General features: G+C 35.9%; 1 protein-coding gene across 5 annotated transcripts in view; it reads right to left on the bottom strand.

The window, feature by feature from the left end:
* The window catches only part of SLIT3 (slit guidance ligand 3), a 484,215-nt gene that overhangs the window by 440,377 nt on the left and 21,416 nt on the right, over window positions 1–22,422 (bottom strand). For all 5 annotated transcript variants that reach the window (XM_085236326.1, XM_085236325.1, XM_085236329.1 and 2 more), the window contains 2 exons: window positions 15,372–15,443; window positions 11,403–11,474 (listed from right to left, as the gene is read on the bottom strand). In XM_085236326.1, coding sequence (XP_085092452.1) covers window positions 11,403–11,474; window positions 15,372–15,443 — 144 coding nt within the window. The remainder of the gene's footprint in view (window positions 1–11,402; window positions 11,475–15,371; window positions 15,444–22,422) is intronic.

Raw genomic sequence — 22,422 nt, 5'->3', positions numbered from 1 at the left:
AACAAAGAACACGCTGCATATTCAACATAAATTCAAGTGCTTTATCACAAGCCTATGGGAATGACTTATTTGAAATTATTCAAATAATATTTTCATCACTATTAAGCCATAATGAGTAACTGGCCACAAAAATCCACAGTTGTAACAGAGACTCTTATCTAAAAATACCCACTTTCTCTGATAATTACCTCCGATTCATTTTCATTTTCCCAACAAGTTATCAACTGCAGGGGTCAGTTTTTCCTGATATACCTCAGTACCTACAGTTTGTATTTATCTCATGTGCCTAATACACTGCATCACACCCATCCTATTCAGAATGATTGAAATCAAATGGACACTTAATACCCAGAGCACATGTAAGAACCCTAGAAATCTCTTTTTTCCATGTGATTCTCATACTACAACACCCAGAGAGAAAAAAAAAGAAAAAAAAGGAATAACTGGAGATCATCTGTAAACAACTGGAAACATAATAAACATAATGCTAGAGTTAACCATAAGCCAACATGAATTAGTTAGTTCTATTCTATATGGAAGGCTGAAGCTTGAGTTGAGCCCCAGCTAAGTGGATATGGATAATTTGGAACTGGGCCAGAGGAACAAGGTATATTCTTATGACCAATGACAGAAAGGCTGCAGGATCTACATATTCATATATATATTTCCAAAGGGTGGGAGGGAGAGGGAAGAGAGATGTTAAGTACTTTGAAATCATCATTATTCAGAAATGGGATTATTTAAAGGCTGCTGTGCTTGACAGCATGAAATTAAGCCAATAACATTCATGGAATTTCTAAGACCACATGCAGTATAATCATTCAAATATGAGAAAACTCACAAAAGCATTCCCTTTTGATAAAATTATTTAAGATAAACAAAGCTCATCCAAATTATTCCAGACCACTGACAAAGCAGTTCTTACCCAACAGCAACACAAACCTTGAAGTATTTCCTACAGTCCCTGAAGAAATCAATTCTAAATCTGCAAGTGTTTTGCTTAAGCAAATACCCCTATAAATCTTCATCAGATATTAAAAAAAAAGTGCTAAAATCAAACAAACAAGCCACAGAAGTTTTAATGTTTAAAACTTCTGAAGTAACGTTAAATGGTAATCAGCTATTCCAAGCAAATTATGGTCACGCTGTAATGGAGTGTCATTATTCCATTTGCTTTGTAACCATTCTTTCAGAAGCTTAAGAATTCTGTGGTTACAGAACCTCTTACATATATAAATGAGACCCAAATTTGCTTTTGCATGAGTTCTTATAGATCAGTGACCTACTATGAAAATGTTTTAGATGAAACCAGGCTCATTTATTATCATATTGTTAAAATAAACCTCGTTGCTGTGCAGACCTGGTCAGAAGTACCAATGCAAACCAAACCCAATTCACTGAAGCATGCATCCTGCATTCTTGCTGGCTGTCCTTTGCCTCTCTTGCACTTTTCCTGTATTTGGATCCCTCCTGTGCAGACCTGTTGAGAGAGCTGCTAATAGTTTCCTCAAGAGAAGAGGTGCCTTTTTAAATTTATTATTATTTTTTAAATGTTTACAAAAGAAAGGAAAGGTTCACCCTTGATCAGCAATAACAAGTTTGCCTGCCAGCAGTGGCTGAGTAATATGTAATTGTAATTACATGCTACAAACAGACATAGTAACCTGAAATTTGAGGATATTAGTGCCCTCTAGGACTCCACAGAATGTAGTAAATGGGCACTATAATTTTCTCAACTGGATGCACCCAAAAAAACACCAAAAAAGCAGCAAATTTATACGTCTTCAAATAAAGATAAATGGTCTCTCATACAATTTCTCATTTCAGAGAAATCTACTTCATTCATTGAATAGTCTAGAAAAGAGAATGCTACCATATTTAAAAAATACCATTTGTAAGAAAGGTGTCTTTCTCTTCTGCCAGGATGCACATAGTATTAAACCTACCGTTAACAGTTATGGAGCAAGTTTTACCATGTTGATGTTGGCCTTTTTTCCTGAATTCATCTGCAACTATTTATTCAGCCCTAGAACTTCAAGAACAGAAATCACAAGATCTTATGACAAAATGACATCCTGCCATATTTTTAATGGCACAGTACAAAAGGACAAGACAATTTTTACTTCTCTCAAATGACCATGAGAAATCTCAATTATTTCCAAACACAACTTGCATCTATCACAAACCCAGTTCATTTGTGCAAAAAGACAACTACAAATTCCAATGCTTGATCTAATTTCAAGAAAAGCTAATGTAAGTTCTGTGCTTTAAGAAAAAATGTAAAAACATCAAGATCCAGATGTCTCTTATCCCTGAGGTAACACCATGGTCAGAGTACTTTACATGGCTAAGAAATGCTGTGTTTTTTCCAGTGTACAACATCAACGAAGTATGCCTCCAGAAAAGCCTCTAACAGTTTTTCTCAGGATTAAGTTTTTCTTACCCTTTTATAGTTTCCCAGTGACATTTCTTAGAATTATCCAATCTTTTCAGAATGTGGTTGAAACTACTTAAAGTCTTTGAAATATAAATGCTGCCAGCTGTATTAGGACAATGAGCAGGACACTGACTTCTGGTATAAGCAGAATGTAGACAAGGTTTAGCTTCTACAAATTTCTTCAAACCTACTAGGTTGTTATTGTATTTTTCCCCCCAGTACAGCCTTCCTGCACTAGAGATCTGTGTTTACTTCTGAACCACCATGTCTCTGAAAACACGGACAAAACAGAAGTGCATATACAGCGTGCTCACTGTTCTACAATTATACACATCAAATTCTATTCTCGAGCCTAATGTATCCTTAGGATTTTACCAGTCACCAAAAAAACATCTTCTATTTTGCCCCTGAAAAATAGCTTGTTTACTTTCAAAGTTTTAGCAATAACTCATGTCTATGGTACATCTACTGAAGAAAATCAAGGAGTTTTTATAAAACTTTAATCACTTTTCAAGATTCTGGCTCCATTATTGCTACACAAATGCATTTTTTAGAACATACATTATCCTTACTCGCACTTGGGACCAGATATCTTTTTCAAGTTGCAAGAAATTGTACTACCATTTAGGGGAGCTAACTACTACTTAATAGAATGCTTGAATGGACTAGGGCCATGCTAATCAACACTACGTTTTGCTGGACACCACTAAAAGCTGAGAATTTTCAACAAAAGACTAAAATTAGAAGTTGTGCTAAATATGAAAGCACCAAAATTCAAAGGGAAAATATCAATGTATTTAGGACTTCCAAAATAATAAGGTGCTTCAAAAAGTTCCAAGTTTTGGGATGTGCACTTTCTACTCAACCAATATGTGAAAGTTGACTATTTCTGTACAGTACAATTTCTGTACAGTTTCATTAGTAGAGATATAGTGCTTGTAAACAATATAAATTACAGAAAACATTATGTTATTACTATTCTGGGAATCTGCATTACATAAACCATACTTCAGTATTTTCTTCAGTTTTTAACTGTTGTGAGAAGCTTGACTCTATATGGAAATATAAATAAGTGAAAATTTTATAACGTTCCTTTCCAACAAGAACAATTTTTTTGGACTAGCACATCTCTCAGGAAAGCTACCAGCTTTGCCCATGTTTTTGCTAAGTAAGTCTTATAGGAAACAGGATTTCCTTACAGGTGATTTGACAGCATTCTTTTCAAGTCAGATTTCTAAAATGAGCTTCTTAGTGAGGTGGTGAGGGGCAGATGTTAAATACCCCCTGCTCTAGACATGAAAAAACAGTGAAACTTCCTGAAATGTCTTAAATCTGTCCACTGAAGGAGAAGGTATTCCTAATTCCTCAGTCCTAGGCAGCTAGATCAGTACAAGCAAAATACAATTTGAAAAAGATGACCAACAGTTTAGATTCTTGCAATAGATGAAAAACAAAAAACACCAGTAACGTAACAGCTTGGCTGAGTCAGACTTATAGTCCATCCAGATCAGTATCTTGTTTCCAGCAGTAGCAACATGCAGATGTATGCGGAGGCATAAACTATGAGGGCATGCATGATACTCCTCTACTAGCTTTGCTTTCGACTTTTTTCAGCTACACTTAGCTGATAAAGGTTTTGCATTTTTATGAGACCTCAACAGATCTGTCTTGCTTCACAAACCCAGCCAGTCTTCTGCTGGACATCTGTGAATTTCTATTTTATTCTTTATAAGTTTTAACATTTTTTGATATTTTCCCCATTTTTCCCCATTGATCAACTCTGAATGGTAACTACTACATCATTCCAGAGTCACTCAACTTCACAAGGTCCTCAGTGTGGATTAAGCCTGCCCATGAAACAGTTTTTTGGAAGACTAGACTAGATTAAGCATGATGGAGATGCATGACTAGATCTCAGCAACTCTGCTAGCTGACTTGATCTTTACCATGCAGGTTGATTTACTGATACATCTAACAGCACTGAGTGGCAAATTCATACGACTTCTCTAAGAAGGAAGGGACAAGCCTGGAAGTCTTGGTCCTAATCAAGCCAGTTCTAAAAAGTTTTGTCTGGAAATTGCATCTGTGGCTTAGAAAACTGATAAAAATGAGTCATAGTCATTCCATTTTTAAAGTGAAGGTGTTACTCATCCCACAAGCACAGAGACAATTCTTTCCCCTTTCAAGAAAGGAAAGTATTGGGAAAGACAGAATGTGACTTAGCTACAGACAGAAAATGCAGGAGAGCTCTGACTTACTGCAAATCACACAATGAGGAACAACAAATCACTCTTTTTGGTCTACTGAAAAGATGGGACAAGGTAGGAGATTGTAGCACGCAGACTAACATGGCGTGGTGCAATAAACATGGACGAATAATGAGAAAAGGTAACAACAAAGACCAGTAAAACCTGTATGAAACCAAGCCCCAAAAAGAAATGCAAGGCAGCACATCAACAGACATTCAAAGAGCTGCACAGTGCCACTCAAAGATGCAGCACATTCCTGATGAACTTGCACATAGTTTTGACATATTCAGGGAGCTTATATTTTATTTCAGGTGAACATTAAAGACTGAGAACTTTTGCTTTGCTTCTGCCACCAAAGCTAAACAGAAACTCTAATGCAACTCTCATTACATCACTGCGGGAAAGCACTTTTCCAAGATTAAGACAAAAGGCAGAGACAGGGAGTACAATTTCCTGTAATCTGTAGAAAGAGCATGTGCATACCTGTAAATAGCATTAATGATACTGTGGAGACTTTTCCTTCCTCTAGCCTTAGGGTTCTGAAGCAGGATCAAATTACGGAACTGTGCAGAAGCTTAATGAAGTACTTCATGAACTTAGAAAGCTGAATGTGAATATCTGCTGATTCCTTATTACTAATCAAGGTCCAACCATCATGCAGATGGAGTAATGTTGTCACCACTTAAGTGGTAAAAACAACATCTTGGCCACTTGGAAGACCCACTATCAAAGAAAAAAAAAACAACACTACAATTCTTAGAACAGGCATTAACACTATACCTATGCAAGTTAAATCAAACAGTCACTCGAAATAAATCTGTCATTTTCCCATGTATTTTCAGAGGGACTGTCTGGAAAGAAAACTTCAGGCCAAATACTAAATACTGGTGAGTAACCAAAAATGGCAGTGACTCTATCCTAGGAAGATCCTGCAGTACAGCGTGCTCCATTCTCCACAACTGTGTCAGTGGCATCAAAGAAGACCAGTAACACATCTTCAGATATTGCACCCAAACATTCTACCTCATCACACTGGAATTCCCAGTGTCAACAGCCATTTACTGGAGTGTGTCTGGGACAACAGGAGACTTCTCTTGAAAATGCAAGATTAAAAAGTGCCTTTTCAGATGTCTGTTATAGATTTCCCACCCCTCTCAACCCAGACAATTTTTCAGATGTTAAGGGCAAAAACATGAATAAGCATCAAAAAATATGGCTTGAACTTGCAGTCAGGAGGCCAGCGGCACCAGGAGCTACGTATTACCAGCTCAAAGATGCAGGCAACATAAAACACAAGTGCTAGCTATTCTTCAAATCAGGAGAACATCATGTCTGAAGATGCCAAAAACTGAATATCATTTTATTTATTCTTTCTCAGCTCTATCAAAGAGTTGTTAAGCTTACAACTGGTCTTAGAAACTGATTTCTGCCATTTACAGTTTACTTTGTTGACACACAGAATTAGATAGTATAGATTCATCTCACCCTACTGGTGATGCACTGTCGCCGCAATAGCTCCTCCCAGTGTGAAAGATAAATGCAGGTTTTGACACTTGCTGTACACACTTCTTTATAAGCCAGGGGGAAATCTTAGTTATTACTACATGGATGACAGGAATGAAATCCATTCCTCCCAAATGCAAAGAAGGCAACTTTCAAGATGCCTCAGCTGATCTGGATTACCATTTCTGTCCTCATCTGAAGGGAAAAGACCCTGTGTGAAGAGCAGTCCCAAGAGCAGAGCACAGAAAGGAGGGTGTTGTTTTGCACTCCTGGAGCACCTCATGCACCTGAGTAGTTCGGTAGCAAACCAAGTACAACCCAGCTTACACACAGCAGTTTGAGAAGGAAGAAGGAAGTATGTGAATAATGAAATTGATGAAATATCACAGCTCTAAATCCATTTGACTGCAACTTTAATCTCCTGCATTTCCAGATAAACATTTCATGATTACCGATCGCAAACTGGATATGTTATCCAAAATGTCATAGGGAAATGCAGACAGAAAACAAAGCTTCCTTCTGAAAGGTTACATTCAAACCGTCTTTCGTATTTACAAATCCATATGGCTTCATAAATGAAAAAAGACTCGTGTGCAATTCCAGAAATTCTTCTAAACTGCACACACTGCAAACCTTGTATAAACACCATAGATTCATCTTGCTGCCAAAGATTTGCAATAAGCTTTTGTTTACAACAGCAGAGAACTGTCCAATGCTTTTATTGTTTTGCCTGCTCTGAAGCACTTAGCAAACTTCCACTCTTCCCGTTAATTATGGAAGATGCTTTTTGTATTACATGATTTATTTAAAGCCTACTCAATCTCAATATATTAAATCCAGATTGTGAAGCATCTCATTACAATTGTTCTCCTTAGCATCTTTGGTCACTAATACAAATTTGACAGTACTACACCAAACAAACTGACTTCAGTACCCTTAATCAAGCACTTAGGAAGCAGCTTACAGAGATCCAAAACACAGTGGTGTCTCTGCTGTCAAATACAATTGCCATTCTGACTTTGGTCTTAGCACATACAAAACCAAAACCATATACATATATGCTAGGGTTAAAATTTGGTTTTAGTTTTTTTTGTGTGTGTTTTTTTAAAGCTAATTAATTTTCCCAACTTTGAAAAAATTTGATTTGGCCGTGCTTATACATTTTCCCCACTCCTTTAAACAACAAAAACATGGTTTTAGTGTTTTCAGATGTTGAGATCTTTTATGCTAGCTAAAGACATTGATTTGAGTAGAAAGAACCAGCCATCAGCCAAAGTCCAGCCTTTTGAAGATAATACAGCTACGTGACAATTTCTGGCAGTTGGCTATGGAAAACTCAGGATCAGCTGGTGTCTTAGATCCTGCATCATTTTTCACATAAATGTGCGACATCTGGCTCTGAAAGAAATTTCAGTTCATCTTTTAGGCTCACCAGTGTGCCTCTTTCCTCTTGCTCCTCTTTGCATATGAAATTTTGTAATAATTTTATCTTCACATTTTACACACATTAAAACCACAGCATATAGCCAACATGTCAAAATTCAAAATAAATTTGGGTATAATTCATTGTCAGTACCGAACTACGTTCGTATGGGCATATGCACACTATTTCAAACCACAGAAAACAAAACCAGAAAAGATCAAAGTCAGACCTTTTCCACTTAACTACTAGGAAAAAACTGCAGAATGGAACAAGTTAAAAAAGAATTAGAATCTGAAACCTTCTGTACATCAACAAGTGATGCTCTAAAATAATTACCGGCAAGGAGGGCAGATGCCAAATTTACAGCTGGCACATCTAAGTTTTAGCAAAGTATCTCCATGACTTAAAGGCTTATTGAACATATGCATACGTCTGCCCTGCAAAGTCTATCCGTCAATGTTACTTTGTCATACCTTTTCTAAAGCAGCACTCTGGAGCCAAATAAAAGCTGACAGCTAGAAAAGCAGCTAACAAGCCTTGGAGGAGACATCCTGAAGTCATTCTAGCACCTCAGACATATAAGCCTGCATTAGCATGTAACGTCTAGAAGTATTATAGATTGTCTGAATTGATATTACACTGCACAAGAGCACTGTCAGCTTGTTTGACGTTCAACACTGCCACAATAAATAAAAGACAGTAAGATGTTTGAACGAATTAAATCTATTAATATTGTATACTAATTGACAAACATTTTATGGTCAGCTACATCACTAGCTAACCTGTGTGTTTTACAGCACAACTACTGAAATTACTTGGAATAAAGCATTCCTGGTTTTCCAATGTGCTGAGCAGCAGTGGATAATAATTCAATAATTCTGAATCTTAGAATTCAAAAGAACAACTTACACAACAAACCAACAAATTTCTATATGAGGCAATGGTAGAAGAAACCAAAACAAGCAATAAGCAATCACTGCTTATTTTTCAGCTTTCCCCTGTAAAACTAAAGAAGAATCAGTGTAAGCGATGGCTTCTATCTTCCACACACAATTTCTCTGTTCTTTTGCCACACTACGTGCTTCCTTGAACCAACACTGCCAGACTTTATTAAGAATTTGATTTCGTACAATATCTTGCCTTCTGTTACTTAAATCATGCCTTTAGGTGCTCCATCAGTATTGTAAGTATTAATCTCCCGTTTAAAAAAATTAGAACATGTTATAAACAGTAAGACCCAAGTAAGTGGAGAGACATCATTATGGTGTTTTGGGGAGCAATAGTGAACAACTATAGAGATATTTTATCCAAAATATACTTACTGTTATGCAGAGCCATGCCATACAACACATTTCGCAAACAAAACTGCTCATTTACTTCATTAATGCTGATGAATTCGTTTCAATATCCACACATGTGAAACTACACCAATCTAAAATAATATCCACCTAAGGTTATGGTCTGTGCTCTTTCAATCACTTCCACAAAGGAGTGTGGGAACAATATAATTCAACTGTTACTTTGAATAAAAAAAACTTTTATTCCTGGCAAAATACCATATATCAAAATTACTCCTGTTTTAAAGTCAGAGTCAGTGCAGCTGCTTTGTTTCAAAAAAAACTTAATGGTTACTTTTTGCATCCATTTCAATAGATCAAAAACGAATGTTATTCCAGAATTGAAGCAATATATGCAATTTTTATTTGTTATTTGAAAGAAATTAAATGGAAAAAAGCCAATTTTTTTTTAATTCAACCATCATACTTTCTTCATTAACATTTTGCAATGTTTGACAATACTAAACAAAATAGCTTTAATATTACCTAAAATGTTGCAATTTAGCCTTTATAAGTTATGCCAAATTTTCCACAGTTCATTCTCCTAAGCCTACTGAGTCATAGCAAAAAAATAAAATAAAAGAATATATATATCAGATTTATAGTTCTGTCTTAAAAATGATTTAAGCTAAAACACCGACAAAAAGTTGTGAGTTTCCAGGCCTCCCTTTCGTACTACATTCATTTAGGAAATATTTTAATGACAGGCAATCTTAAAAGAGAAGCAGAGAGAGTGTGTTTAACAGGCCAAGTTAAAGAGTTCAAATGAAAAAAAAAGAAAGAAAGAAAAGGAGAGAGAGCGAGAGAGAGACTTTCCAACATCACATACTCAAGCAGATGCTATTAAAGGTATCATATTTCCTAACTTCTGGTTTCACAAGATGCATTACGTTCATCTGGTAAGAGAGCATGCTCTACAGAAAAGCAACACATTAAGAGAACGCTTTAGTATTTATCATTTCTGGTTCCTGATAGCAAGTCTGACTCCCAGATTTTTTTTCATAATTCATTTCATAATTTAACTAAATTTATCTGAATTAAATGTATGATAATTACGTTAAACTGAAACTTGGTAGTAGGGTACTGACTGTCACAGACAAGGTATAACCTGAACAAGCTGTTTTCTGCAACATCAGGCTGTGCTCAATTTTGGAAAATTAAGAAATATGTATATAAATATTTATTTATTTTGTCTCCCTACCTCCAAGAAGTGTGAAATGAATCAGTCATGACAGAACTCTTGCCCTGGAATATAGGGCCAGGAATTGAAAAAGTGGCCTGTAATTAGAATTTAAAACTCATCCCCTTTACTGTTAATAAAGTGAGCTTTGTAAATGAAGAAAAAACCCTGAGTTAATTCATTTTGAAAAGATCAGTGCAACAATTAAACAACTTAAATAGAAGCCTAATCCTGAAACCATGCGAAACAGCTTTAGCCCAGCATATGCTCAATACTCCAAAGTTCTCTTCAACAATTGCTAGTGTGAACTTAACTCTTTAAAGCTATGTTGGAGAGAAAATCATTTAGAAAAGTCCAACAAATGCCTTACAGATTATCAAGCATAAAAGAAATCTGCTTCTTCAATTATCAAAAAAGCATTCCAAACCAGCATGCTATTTCTTTATAGTCACCTACAAAGAGTAATTCCCAGAAGTACTTCAGTATTACAGAAATTCAGTTCTTCTCCTATCATAAGCAAACAAAATTAACCTAGCTTCATGATAGTGCTTCATGACCCAAATAAGAGTAGCAATTTGAAAAAGTATTACTTTTGCATTTACTGATATTTAACTTCACTCTCCTGCAAGACTTGTAGTTTCCTACAAGCTCGATTTTGCATTAAGATGGTTTTTAAATTAATAAATTGTATTATTTTGATTGCCATCAAAAGCAGAAGAAATCTAACTGTCTACTTTCCTCCACCAAATCCAGCACAACACCCTGGAATCTACTGGTATCTATCAGTGGCACTATGCAACCTTAAATGAAATGAAGCTAAAAAGAAAATCATGACCAAAGGCAATTCTAGAAATACTCTGGTTCTCAGGGAGAACAATTATAACTTCCATTAGAATCTAATCTAATTAAATTTTATTTAACTTTATAAATAAGGATTATAAACAAATCTTTCTTCATGTACATACTAGTTATAAAAGTTGCCAAGATAAAGTTCTTTCAAAAATGTTGTCCAGACTCCAGTGTCAATGGTGGTTCTGATTTCCTTGTTGAGTGGTTGTACATTTTCTTCCAAGCATGATCTATCATATAATATCAAGTCAATTTTGTTTAAGAGTATCTTTAATTCAGGAAGGTACCATTTCATTTTGGTCTTTTTCTGTCTTTTTTTTTTTTTTTTTAAGAGTTTGTTTTTAATCATGAAATATAAGCAATCATTAGAAGTGTGGTAGAAAAATGCCAGACTATGTATAAGTATTGAACATGAGATACTTACAGTCGTTCAAGTTGCTTTAGATCCTGAAATGCTCCGCGTTCTATCACACTGATCTGATTTTCTTCCAAGTGTCTGCAATTCCAGAAATATCAATTAATGTTAATGCAGTATAACCGTTCCCCCGTTTCATACGTGTTATAAAATAGCTGTTCACAGAAGTAACAGTTCAAGCTCTTTAGGTCACTAGCAGAAAATGGATTAAAAATTTGCTTCCTGACTATCAGATTCAGTAACCGTTTTTGTTCCAAAAACATTTGTAACCATCATGTTCAGAAAGATGTTGGTTTAGAGACTGTTACATTCTCAAGTACATACCTTTAGCTTACCTAATATTACTGAGAAAGATGACTGAATCCTACAGACAATAGCAGAAAAATCAAGGTAAAAATTTTTTATCCAGTCTTCATGTTCTGCAAAGATTTCAGGCTTACCACAGAGTAAGCTATTTGTAAGCAGTCCAAAGCAGTTTGGTCTCTTGCAGCCATACCAGTTATGTTTGACAACAGTACACAGTCTGTACATCAGTGTGAAAAATAAGAGAAAATTCCCAGATTTCCACTATTCCCAGTGTGGGGACCTTGCTTTTCTTCACCCTCTGAGGCAAGGATAAGTAATAAACAACGGAAACCAACTTCTCTTTGATTTACACTGTGAAGGAAATGACTACTCATTCACACAGCATAAGTGCTCTTCACAGGTAACGTGTAAGCCAAGCAGCAGATACATCATTTAAGCTAACCTTCTCTCACAGTGCTGACTTCCAGCACACACTGAGTTCTGCTTCCGTAAAAGCACTCAGATAACAGTATGGACTCCAGGCCCTCTGAATATTGTACATGGCTTTAGCTAAGATAATAGGAAGGAAGAATGTAATTCATAGTAAGCTTGGCTTCAGACCAGAATGTAATAAGTGAAAATGCACTCCTCTCTGCAGTAGCCACTCCTCTGCACCCAATCCTAGGATTCTTAACTGAACAGTGATTGTGAAGAAAGACAGCAAAAGACAAGTCCACAGCAATGAAAACCAATAGAAAAAAAAAATCAAAAAGAAATGCAAGCAGATGAAGTCTATTCCTAAAAGAAAGATGGAGAAAAAAATATGAAGTTATAAGATACAAAAAAAAAAAAAAAAAAAAGGAATATTTTCCATCTTTGTTGTCAGTTTGAGACTGGCAGCTTTCTTGTATTGTACCACTCTACCAGATTTCTGGGTCATTTATTTGTTCTCCTCATCATGAAATCTCTAAAGACTAGACCACCTGTCTAAGCACTGAAACAAGTTTCCTATTTTTGCTCCTCCCAATATATCCCCATCACACATGGAGCAAAAAAGAGGGAAAGAACGGGTTGTTAATAAGGGAGAATAGCTTTCTCTTACGGCCTTCCTAACTCTAGCTAAGTAAAATGAAGGAAAATGTGAAGGACTTCTGAAGACCCAAAGTTCAGCAGTACAAAGTGGAAGAAAAACCCCAACCACATATTAGATATGTCAGGGACATGAAAAAGTGAAATACATGACAAAGACCTACAAAGAACAGATTAGCAAACACCGAAATAGCATATCCTGGGTTACAGATAGTCATAAGACTTTTGTCAGAAGACAAAACCATTAGAAATTATGGAGTTTCTAATAGGCATGTTCTGCTTTTATTCCTGATGACTCTTATGACAAAAACACCAGACACCATTCAGAATGGCTAAACATGTTACACAAACCTAAAACAAGCACAAAACAAAAAATTCAAATCAAGATTGGCAATTGCATATTTTGCTTTTTGTTAAGGATGTTCAGTTTAAGTGTCTGCAGTGGCATTAGGTAGCACCTAACTATAGACAGTAGAAAAAGGCAACAAAACCATCTACTGTACGTGTAAACAGTACTATAATGCAGACTGCCAGCCTTGCTGGTATTGACCACTGCAATAGGAGCCAAGGAAATCTAAATGACTCCACTGCTAGGTCAGAAATGACCTCTTGGTTCAATAGTACTTAGAAGCAGAAAAAACTTGCCTTTTCCCTGGCAGATTTCAATTAATTTACCAATTGAATTATCAATAATTTAAAGCAGCAGTTTTAATGACTTATTTTAAAAGGCAATCAAAGGAAAAGACCAACTGCAGAGGGCAATCAAACAGAAGTTTTGAAGGGGTGCTGGCAGATCTATGTGTTTAACTTCTGAGAGCTGTTTCAGGAAAGGAGTTAACAAGAACATGAAAACCAAACTGGTTCTATCAGCACTGGGACTCAAAATTAGGTTCCTGCCTTGATTACTAAAACTAGGAATTAGGTACAACAGTTTATAAACTGCTTCCAGTGAAGTAGATGACATACACAGCATGTAGTCATTTGATAAGGGCAGAACCAGGTAATTCTTTCAGAAAACTAATATGAAAGTGAAAAATTTGAATTTTATCCCCTCGGTTACTGTTAGCAGAAAGAAAAAGAATCATATTTCAGAAACATTTTCAAAAAAACATCTTAGTCATAGTTTTTAAATACACATTAACACATCAGACCTTCTCTGATGTTTGCAATGTTCCTCACTAACACTTGCAAATTTGCATTTCTACAGTAGCACTCAGTGCCCAAATACAAGCTACATGTAGGCAGAAAGCCATAGGTACATGAAGAGAGCTCTGGAAACATCCAGGAACTTGCAGCTTAACCTTAACTCATTACATTGCTTTCAATACTGTTGCTCTCATCTAGCTTTTTCTCCCCCTTCATAGGTGCACAAACAATAAAATCCATATATTCAGATCTCTATATGAAAGTAATGCATAGAACTTGCTTTTCACAAGGAAATAGTAGATTCCCTCTGTATTTATGGGGAGACACCAACATCTATGTCTGCCTCTATACTGATCTGGAGGAAATCTAGATTGTTTGACGTAATTCAGAAAGTCAATCAGAGAAGATTCAAGGGACAAATGAATTTCCTTCAAACAGAAAGAACCTCTGACTTTTCCTGGAAGAACTGAAACATTTATTTCTATCCACCATTAATGGAAATAAAAATTGATTACTTGCTTGTATGCTTAAGTTTACTGAAGCTCTAAGGTAAATGCTCATATACTCTCCATGATATTCAAAGACACCTTAATGACACACCTTGCTAATTAACCCCAGATATGACATTCCCACCTCATTCAAAAACTAGCATAAATACGCCATAGTTCTTAAGTAACTAAGGAGAAATAAGAAGCTAATGACAAAGCATCAAATGTATTTCCTGTTCGTTTGATCCAAGATGTAAAAAATAAAAAATAAAAAAAATCTATGTATAGCTATAATAGATATCTATGAAGTAGTTTTATATTTCATCACTAACTGCATGGTCCTTTTTGAAGTTCATAAAACCAAAACAAGGAAGTTAAGAACTAATTGGCTTTAAACAAGCTGGTTTTAGAAAAAAGATTAATGTTTCACCTTCTGTTGTCCAAGGTCCATTTGGAACTAAAGCTCTACTCCTGACTGATACTTCTAGATCAAGAGACCCCCTAATTTTTTTGTATTTATTACTTCATATTAAAAAAAAAAAAAAAAAAAAGAACTCAGGTTTCCTTGTGTACAACTTCCACAGCTAATAACTGCTCTGAAGTTACTCTTAATCTTATGCAAAAGTACTGAAGTTAACAAATCTGAAAGTCCAATTTTCTCATGTTTCAATATAATTTATTTATGCATAAGCTAATTGTGAGATGGACCAAAACTCTTACAGCAGTATTTGTTAAAAGCCATTAAGAAGCCCAAAGAATCAAACAGCTCTGAGACTACATTCAGCCTTGAACATAGAAATGAAACTAACTTCATGTCACAAACCGTTCCAGTTCCCTAATCTAAAATACTACCACTAACTCAGTAGTGTGCAGAAGTTATTAACATTTGATCTCTACAATTATCAGCATCCTTAGTACAAGCAGCCCAAGATAATCTTTTCAGGAGGGATGAGTTTCATGTTATACTCACAAGACACGGAGATTCTTCAGTCCTGAGAAGTCCATCTTTGTAATTCTCGTTATATTATTTTTTTCTAGATCACTGTAAGAGAAAAAAACAACACAGCACTGAGACATTGTAACTGACATCCAAAGTTCTGATAGGAAAAAGCATCCCCATCAGTGCAGTATCTATTGGCTACTCAAATTGTACAAACTAATATTTCCACTGAAATCTGAAAAAGTGGTTCCTTTGTCCTGCTTCTTCCTCTTAAACTTCACTGCTCTCTCACAAGAAGTTTTTTCTACTTCTATATTGGTCCTCATATGCTATACTTTTACATCTCCCTCAAGACAACAAACTTTTGAGAGCCAAAAATAGATTCAAGACCTGATTTTTATGATACAGCTGAAACGCAGTACTCTGCCCCCAAATGAACACTCAACTCTGGAGTTATTCCAAGCCCAAGTGATGCCTGATGCACACAGCCTGATGCACAAAGTTTGGCTAACTACATTTGATGGGAAAACTAGAAAGCATAGGGCTACTCTCACAAATTAAAGATCTGTAGTTACAGATCTGCTCCCTCTCAGCATCCTAACTAGGCAGGCTCTCCAACCCATTTTTTGGAAATGCCAGTTATCAGAAGATACTGTTAATAACACCGACCTGTTGCCCATGCTTATCACAACTTGCCAATTTGCATCTTCTATTTTCACTTGAATTCTGTATTTTCTAACACATCTGTTATGTGTCAACACATTTTCCTCATGTAGTCACATACCAAATATTATTTCCTGCACTGTTTCAGTCTGTGATAATTTATGCTCTACATTCCAAATTAATAAAAAACTTGCATCATACCTACAACAAGGAAAACCCACTGCAACCAGATCTTGGGCTGTCCAATTTTTTTGTAACGAGCACACCAAAAACACAAAAGAATTTCATATCTAAAACGTATCTTAATAGACATTAAAACAAAACACTCTTCAGCTTGAGTCAAATTCTATTTAAGTCTAAAATACATCAAATTAAAAATGAAGGAACCCATAAATCAATCCTACTCTTAAAAATCTTACTTAAAGCTTGCTCTCAGTACACTAAACTGCAGTGTAACTGCAGAATAACACCTCGTTTCCCAACGCAGAGTCTTTCTGTCATTTCAGAGGTGTCATCTTCAAAGCAGCAACTGCTGACATGGGTGTACCGTAGGTTCTGTGCTGTTTCTTTCCTTTGGATTTGCCCTTACCAGGCACCTCCAGAAGTCCTCCTGGTTGAACATCTTCTGTTGATTTTCTTTTTTTTCCTGCCCAGAGACTGTTCTATGTGACTTAGCGCTAATCACCAGGAACAAGAAACAGCTAGGTTTTATCCCTAGTACTCAGTCATGCTTACTCCTGCATAAGCAAAACCCAGCAAACTTAACTTTAAAGCAGGTATATTTCTTCAATTTCACACCACAAGTATATTTTGTCAGTTTCCTAGATACAAAATTACTTCAAAAAAAAAAAAAAAACCAACAACTTAATATTGGAGTATTTTTTTTTTTCCATCTGATTCATATTTTATGCCTGGTAAAATGTCACTAAACATAATTAAAAAATACAAACATGCAAGCTCTTGGGTTAATAATTATGTCAATAGAAGACAGTATTTTTCTGAAGATCACAAGATTGTAAACACATGCCAACAAGTTTTGTTGTCTATGGATAAAAACAGTCTGATATGAAAAATCAGTCATGAGGCTTGACATTTCCTAAAAGACAACGAGATCATAAATTTACAAGAGAAAGTAGAGAATTGTCCTGTGAAATTAAATCTTATCATAGTTCCTGCATTAACATGTACTCTACTATACGTACAAAGGCTCCATTTCTTTTCCATTTCTAATAAAACTCAACAAGATAAAGGAAACTAACAGTCCTATTTTTATGCACATTTGGCAACCATCTGAAACCTTGACCCTGAAATAATTCCTAAAAAAAAAAGGTGAGTGTTTCAAGTTGAATATTTCTTCAGGTACAAAAAGGAATCCAAGGAAGGGGTACAGCTCGGAACTTCTAGGAATGCTTCAGGTGTCCCCTCTGCATTCTGAGAAATGCTGCCTGGGCTGGCTAACACTGAATGGCCTCTAAGTGCCTCACACTTTACTGCAAAGGGAATATGAAAGCTTTCAAAATAGAACAGTTAAATCATATGAAATCTTCCATATACTATTCTACAGAGGAAAACAAACAAACAAACAAAAAAAACACAACAGTGTTAAAATGTTGATGCATAAATAACTAGGAAAAATAATCTTTGATCCTTTAATCAGATACAAGTAAGAAAATTTGGCAATGTTGACCCGGCTAGCACAATTTAATAATTTTTTTATCATGCAATTCCATACAAGCCTACAGTACAGCAGCTATTTAAACCAGTCTTTTTTTCCACCTCACATCAGACTCTGTCAGCAGAATAGATGTACTACTACTAAGAAATATGCAAGTGTTCAAGAAATGCTTAAAATAATTTACATTGAATCAAAAGCATTTGTTTTTTGATGAGAAGCAGCATATTCTTCTACAGCATTAAATAAAAAGCACTTGCCATAGTCTCTAATTTCATTTTTCAAGTGTAACTCAGGTTGTCAAAGAAGCAGTTGGATATGTTGAAGTTTATGCTTGTGAAAAGGTATATTTTATTTTCAACATTCAAAGAAATACACTGATTTCTTAGCATAATTGCCATGTTCCCCAAGTGCTTCTAAACATGAGAACAGAGTTTCTTCTAATATGAATGTCATCCTTAATTAAACAAAATGTTAAATACATGGATGAGTATGGGTAACTGCACTCATTCGTCGGAGGAAACGACTCTTCAAATTGGTAAACACATATAATCATTTTCTCATGTGTTCCCTAAACCTCATCTGCAAACCAATTTGGAATTAAGCTCCTTTTAATATCATTTTAACATGCTGGTGCATTCACTTACGGTAACTGAAAGGTTAAATGAAGAAAACAAAAACCTACACGCAGTTCTGTAGAGATCTCACCACAACTGAGCGCAGTCTGGCACTCAGATATCAGCAATAATGATGATTAAGCTTGGAGTTTACAATGACCAAAACAAACAAACCAAAAAAAAACAAAAAGAAACTCACTCTGGCCTGTCTACAAGATTTGTGCCAGGGTCAAAGGAAGCCACAGTGTGAGATCTTCATCTTTTACCCCTGCAGCTTAATTTGCCAGAGACTTCATAAAGAAAGAATATATTATGGATTGTTTAAAAAACTCAAGTCCTAAGATGCAAGTCCAATTATTCTACATTTTCCATAATGGTAAAATTTTCACTGATTTTTGCTATTAAAAATGGAAGCCATATAGTGTTCTTATATTTTCAACCTAAGGCATAAGCAAAACATTACCAGAAATGAAACAGTATGTAAGATACACTATTACCAACAACTAGTAACAACTATTTGGTCTGTAACATTGAAATGCATTTCTTACAGTTATTGGTAACAAAAATCTTAAGCCATGAAATGGTTTAGAAAAACAGAATAAACTGTTGAGTTGGTTTATGCATGTTAAGACACTACATACTTTTATAATAGAAGAAAGAAGTTATTCTGTTCCCTTATCAAAAACAAGGGATAATGATAATAAGATGTAGGTGGAAAGGAATCCCTACATTTTAACTGTAAGTTGAAGAAATAGGTGATCCTTGATACAGACAGGTAGGTCAACTATATTTAAGAATAATTAAAGTAAAAAACAAAACAAATACATTTAAAAATGCCCACAAAACAGCATCAACAACAACAAAAAAGAAAATACAACCACACCACACAAAACAACAACAGGGCATTTCCACAGTATGTAACAGCCACTGAATCATGCTCTTCTCAAGGAATACCTTTGAGGCATGGCCTACATTTTTTCAGATTTTCCAGCTTCATTTCCTCTGTGTTTGCAGTTCAGTTTTTTGACCCTGGTGCATCATTAACTGGCACTGGCATGCCAGGTGACCTGACTGCAAAGGCACTGGGAAGAATTAACTCTGGAGCAAACAACGCATAAATAGTTTGGTGTTCTATTTGCATGTTGTTTCCCATCTGCTTTTTATGCCATTCCTTTGAAGGTGTTCCCTTGTCTGTGTCTAACAAAAGTTCTACCAAAGCACAGCAATCGGCAGATCAGAATTCTCCCGAGTCAACTTAGTCAGCTGAGGGGCACACAAAGCAAAGAGTCACTATCCCCTTGTTTTGCCCATTGTGACAAGCCTTAATTCTCAGCACAACACATTCTCTCAGTATGAACAGGTGTACACAGACTTCCATTCCTGTCATACATAAAGAAAAGCTTTTTTTTTTCCCCCCCTTTCAAGTCTGTCAGACCAATCCCATGCATCAACTTCATTCCTCTCTTCCTTCAGCCCCAGGAACATTCCCACTATTCTGCACTATCCTCACAGCAAGTTCTGCAGCACTCTGTACTGAGAAAGACTTTCTTGAATGCTCTTTGATCAACACACATCCTTAGATTGCTTTTTCCTCTACCCCTGTAGAATGGCACAACCTACACTGCATACATAAGATCAATCATCCTATTAAATCATCCTGAACAGTAGTAGCTAAGTTAAAGCTTCCATTTCATCAAGTAAAGCTACTTGGACAGCACCCTAAGCTGTAAGACAACCCTTCTTCATGAAGTAAACTTACCTTAAACCCTTTGGATTTTATTGATAATGCTTCCTCTGCATTAAAAAAAGCAATATTTACCTTCTGAACACCTACCTGTCCAAGCAAGCTTTCCCTCAAGGCTCGGCTGCCATTTGAAGTAAAATAGACTAAAACCTTGACAAACTACTATGTAACACTTCCTCCTCCTGTTCAGAGTAGGTCTAGCACTGCTGCAAAAAAGCCCATTGCCACAGGTTACCCCCTTACTCAACTAAACTTTGTTACTGTAAAGTTATTGAACTGTTGCAGACTTCAGCGGTTTACAGCTGGTATTTGTGGGCAACTTAATATTTTATATTTCCCTTATAAAAAGTCTGACAGCTGATTATGAGCCCACTAGTGGGTTTCAACTACAAAAAGCTAAAAACCTTAACATCTGATCTTGGTTGACTTTCAAATACATCGTGGCTCATAAGAATTGTTGGAAGCAAACACACAAGCAGCTTTGAAAAGAAACTGGATCAAAGACACAAAGAAAATTATAAGGTCACAGTGAATTTAATTTATATTTAGCTTCAACAAATTTCTATCTGCAGAAACATTCGCTCAACACGAAATTTCTATTGCATGAAATTCCTGCACTTTGCATATTGTGTGAGGCCAAATGGATCTTCATTCTGACTCAGAACACCCATCCTGCCCCAAGCATGCACAGGCCCAGCTACAACTCTTGGTCGCTTCATGTTCAGATAAATACTGTCCCAAAGAAATGAACAAAACACCACTGTGGAAGATAGGTTTATTTTGATCCATCAACACCTCCGTTGAAAGCATTCATTAAAATGAGAAGAACCTGGAACAGTCATCAACACCAGTTTTAGTAAAGCTTTTGATACTAATTCCCTATTGTCAGTCTGTTTTTCTTTTTAGCATAAGTATGTCTTCTTTCAAGGCAATCTACTGAACCTTAAAAACAATTTAAATATTTTAAAGCATCTCCAAAATTCTCCGGAGCATTCCACTATGCAGATCCAAGCCACACCATAAGAGCTAGACAGACATCCTGTTACACCACTTCAGGTGACAATTACTCTTCTGAGCACCCAACACTCTCCAAGTATCCAGAGTTCTACTTGATGACCGCTCTCTTCCTTGAACTTCATTAAGTTTATAAATCTTTGAGTAAATCCATAAATCCAGTTGCCACAGACACATTGTATTAGTGCTCTACACTTCTGGACTCCTGTATCTCAGAGAACACATACACCAGGACAATCTGAACCTGTAATTCTTACATATATAAGGTCAGAATTGAGATTGACAACAAGAACATTCAGATTATTATTTAAAAAAGCCAATAATCAAAGGCAATCTGATGCTGAACTCTTGTAATCATTTCAAAATAATAATTTAATACTCGCATGTATAAATACAAAATCCTTATAGAAAATTCAAATGCTTACATACACAAGGATGCAAAAAATTCTTTAAAAAAGCACTAAACAGCCCTATTTCAATAAGCTTTTATTACTCAATCATCAATTTGCTACTTGATGAAATATTGAGCGCTTCAGTCTGCGGTAATTCAAAATTTCAAGATGTACAACTACAGTAAGAGATGAGCATAACATAGGTGAATCCCTAACTTAATTCCCCAACCTTTTTCCAGACTACATATAAATACTACTTATTTATTCTAATCAGGGACCCATTTTGGAGCTAGTTCTGACTCCCTAGCTATGCCTCCTGGGTAGGCAGCTCTCAGTGCAACTCCTTCCCAGATTTTTTGCTCTTTGTTGCTGTTGTTGTCATTTTGCTGTTGTTTTTACTAAGCCTGTGAGGCTGGCACTACACAAGTTCAGAGGTATGCAAAAGCCACTTGGCCTGATCATTACAACTGCAAGTGGAATATTTGCTTTAAGACAAGCTTCTACTTAAAGGATTTTTCTAAGCTGCAATTTCTGCTGATTTGGAAAAGCACCAAATTCCAGGCTTAATCCTGTTAGCTTTTGGTCAGAAAAGAAGCTGCTTAAAGTTAATTCTCTTCCTGAAAGAAACCCAATTATTTCATTTGATTAAAGCTATTCATTGTCCATGAATTTTCTAGCGTGAAGAAGTCTGCCTCCCTTTTTTTTTCTGGGGTACCAGACTGGCAAATAGTGGCATTCTGAACAACAAAAATGAAGATCATCTCTGACACCCATAACTTGATATCAGTAGCTGATTTTGCATCTCAGTGTTCAATACCACAGGTCCTATCTGGGTGCTATTTATGAAAACACTTATTAATCAATTTGTCTTTAGTCTAAAAAGACATTACATGAAAAAGAAATTATATAAAGGGAAAAAAACTTGCAATCCATAGAGAAGGGACACTAGAGCAACAGTTTCAACTTCAAGTCCTCAGAT

This window comes from Meleagris gallopavo, chromosome 15 (genome assembly GCF_905368555.1).
Source record: "Meleagris gallopavo chromosome 15, MGAL_WU_HG_1.1, whole genome shotgun sequence".
Taxonomy (NCBI): domain Eukaryota; kingdom Metazoa; phylum Chordata; class Aves; order Galliformes; family Phasianidae; genus Meleagris; species Meleagris gallopavo.
This window is presented reverse-complemented; position numbering and strand designations above follow the sequence as displayed.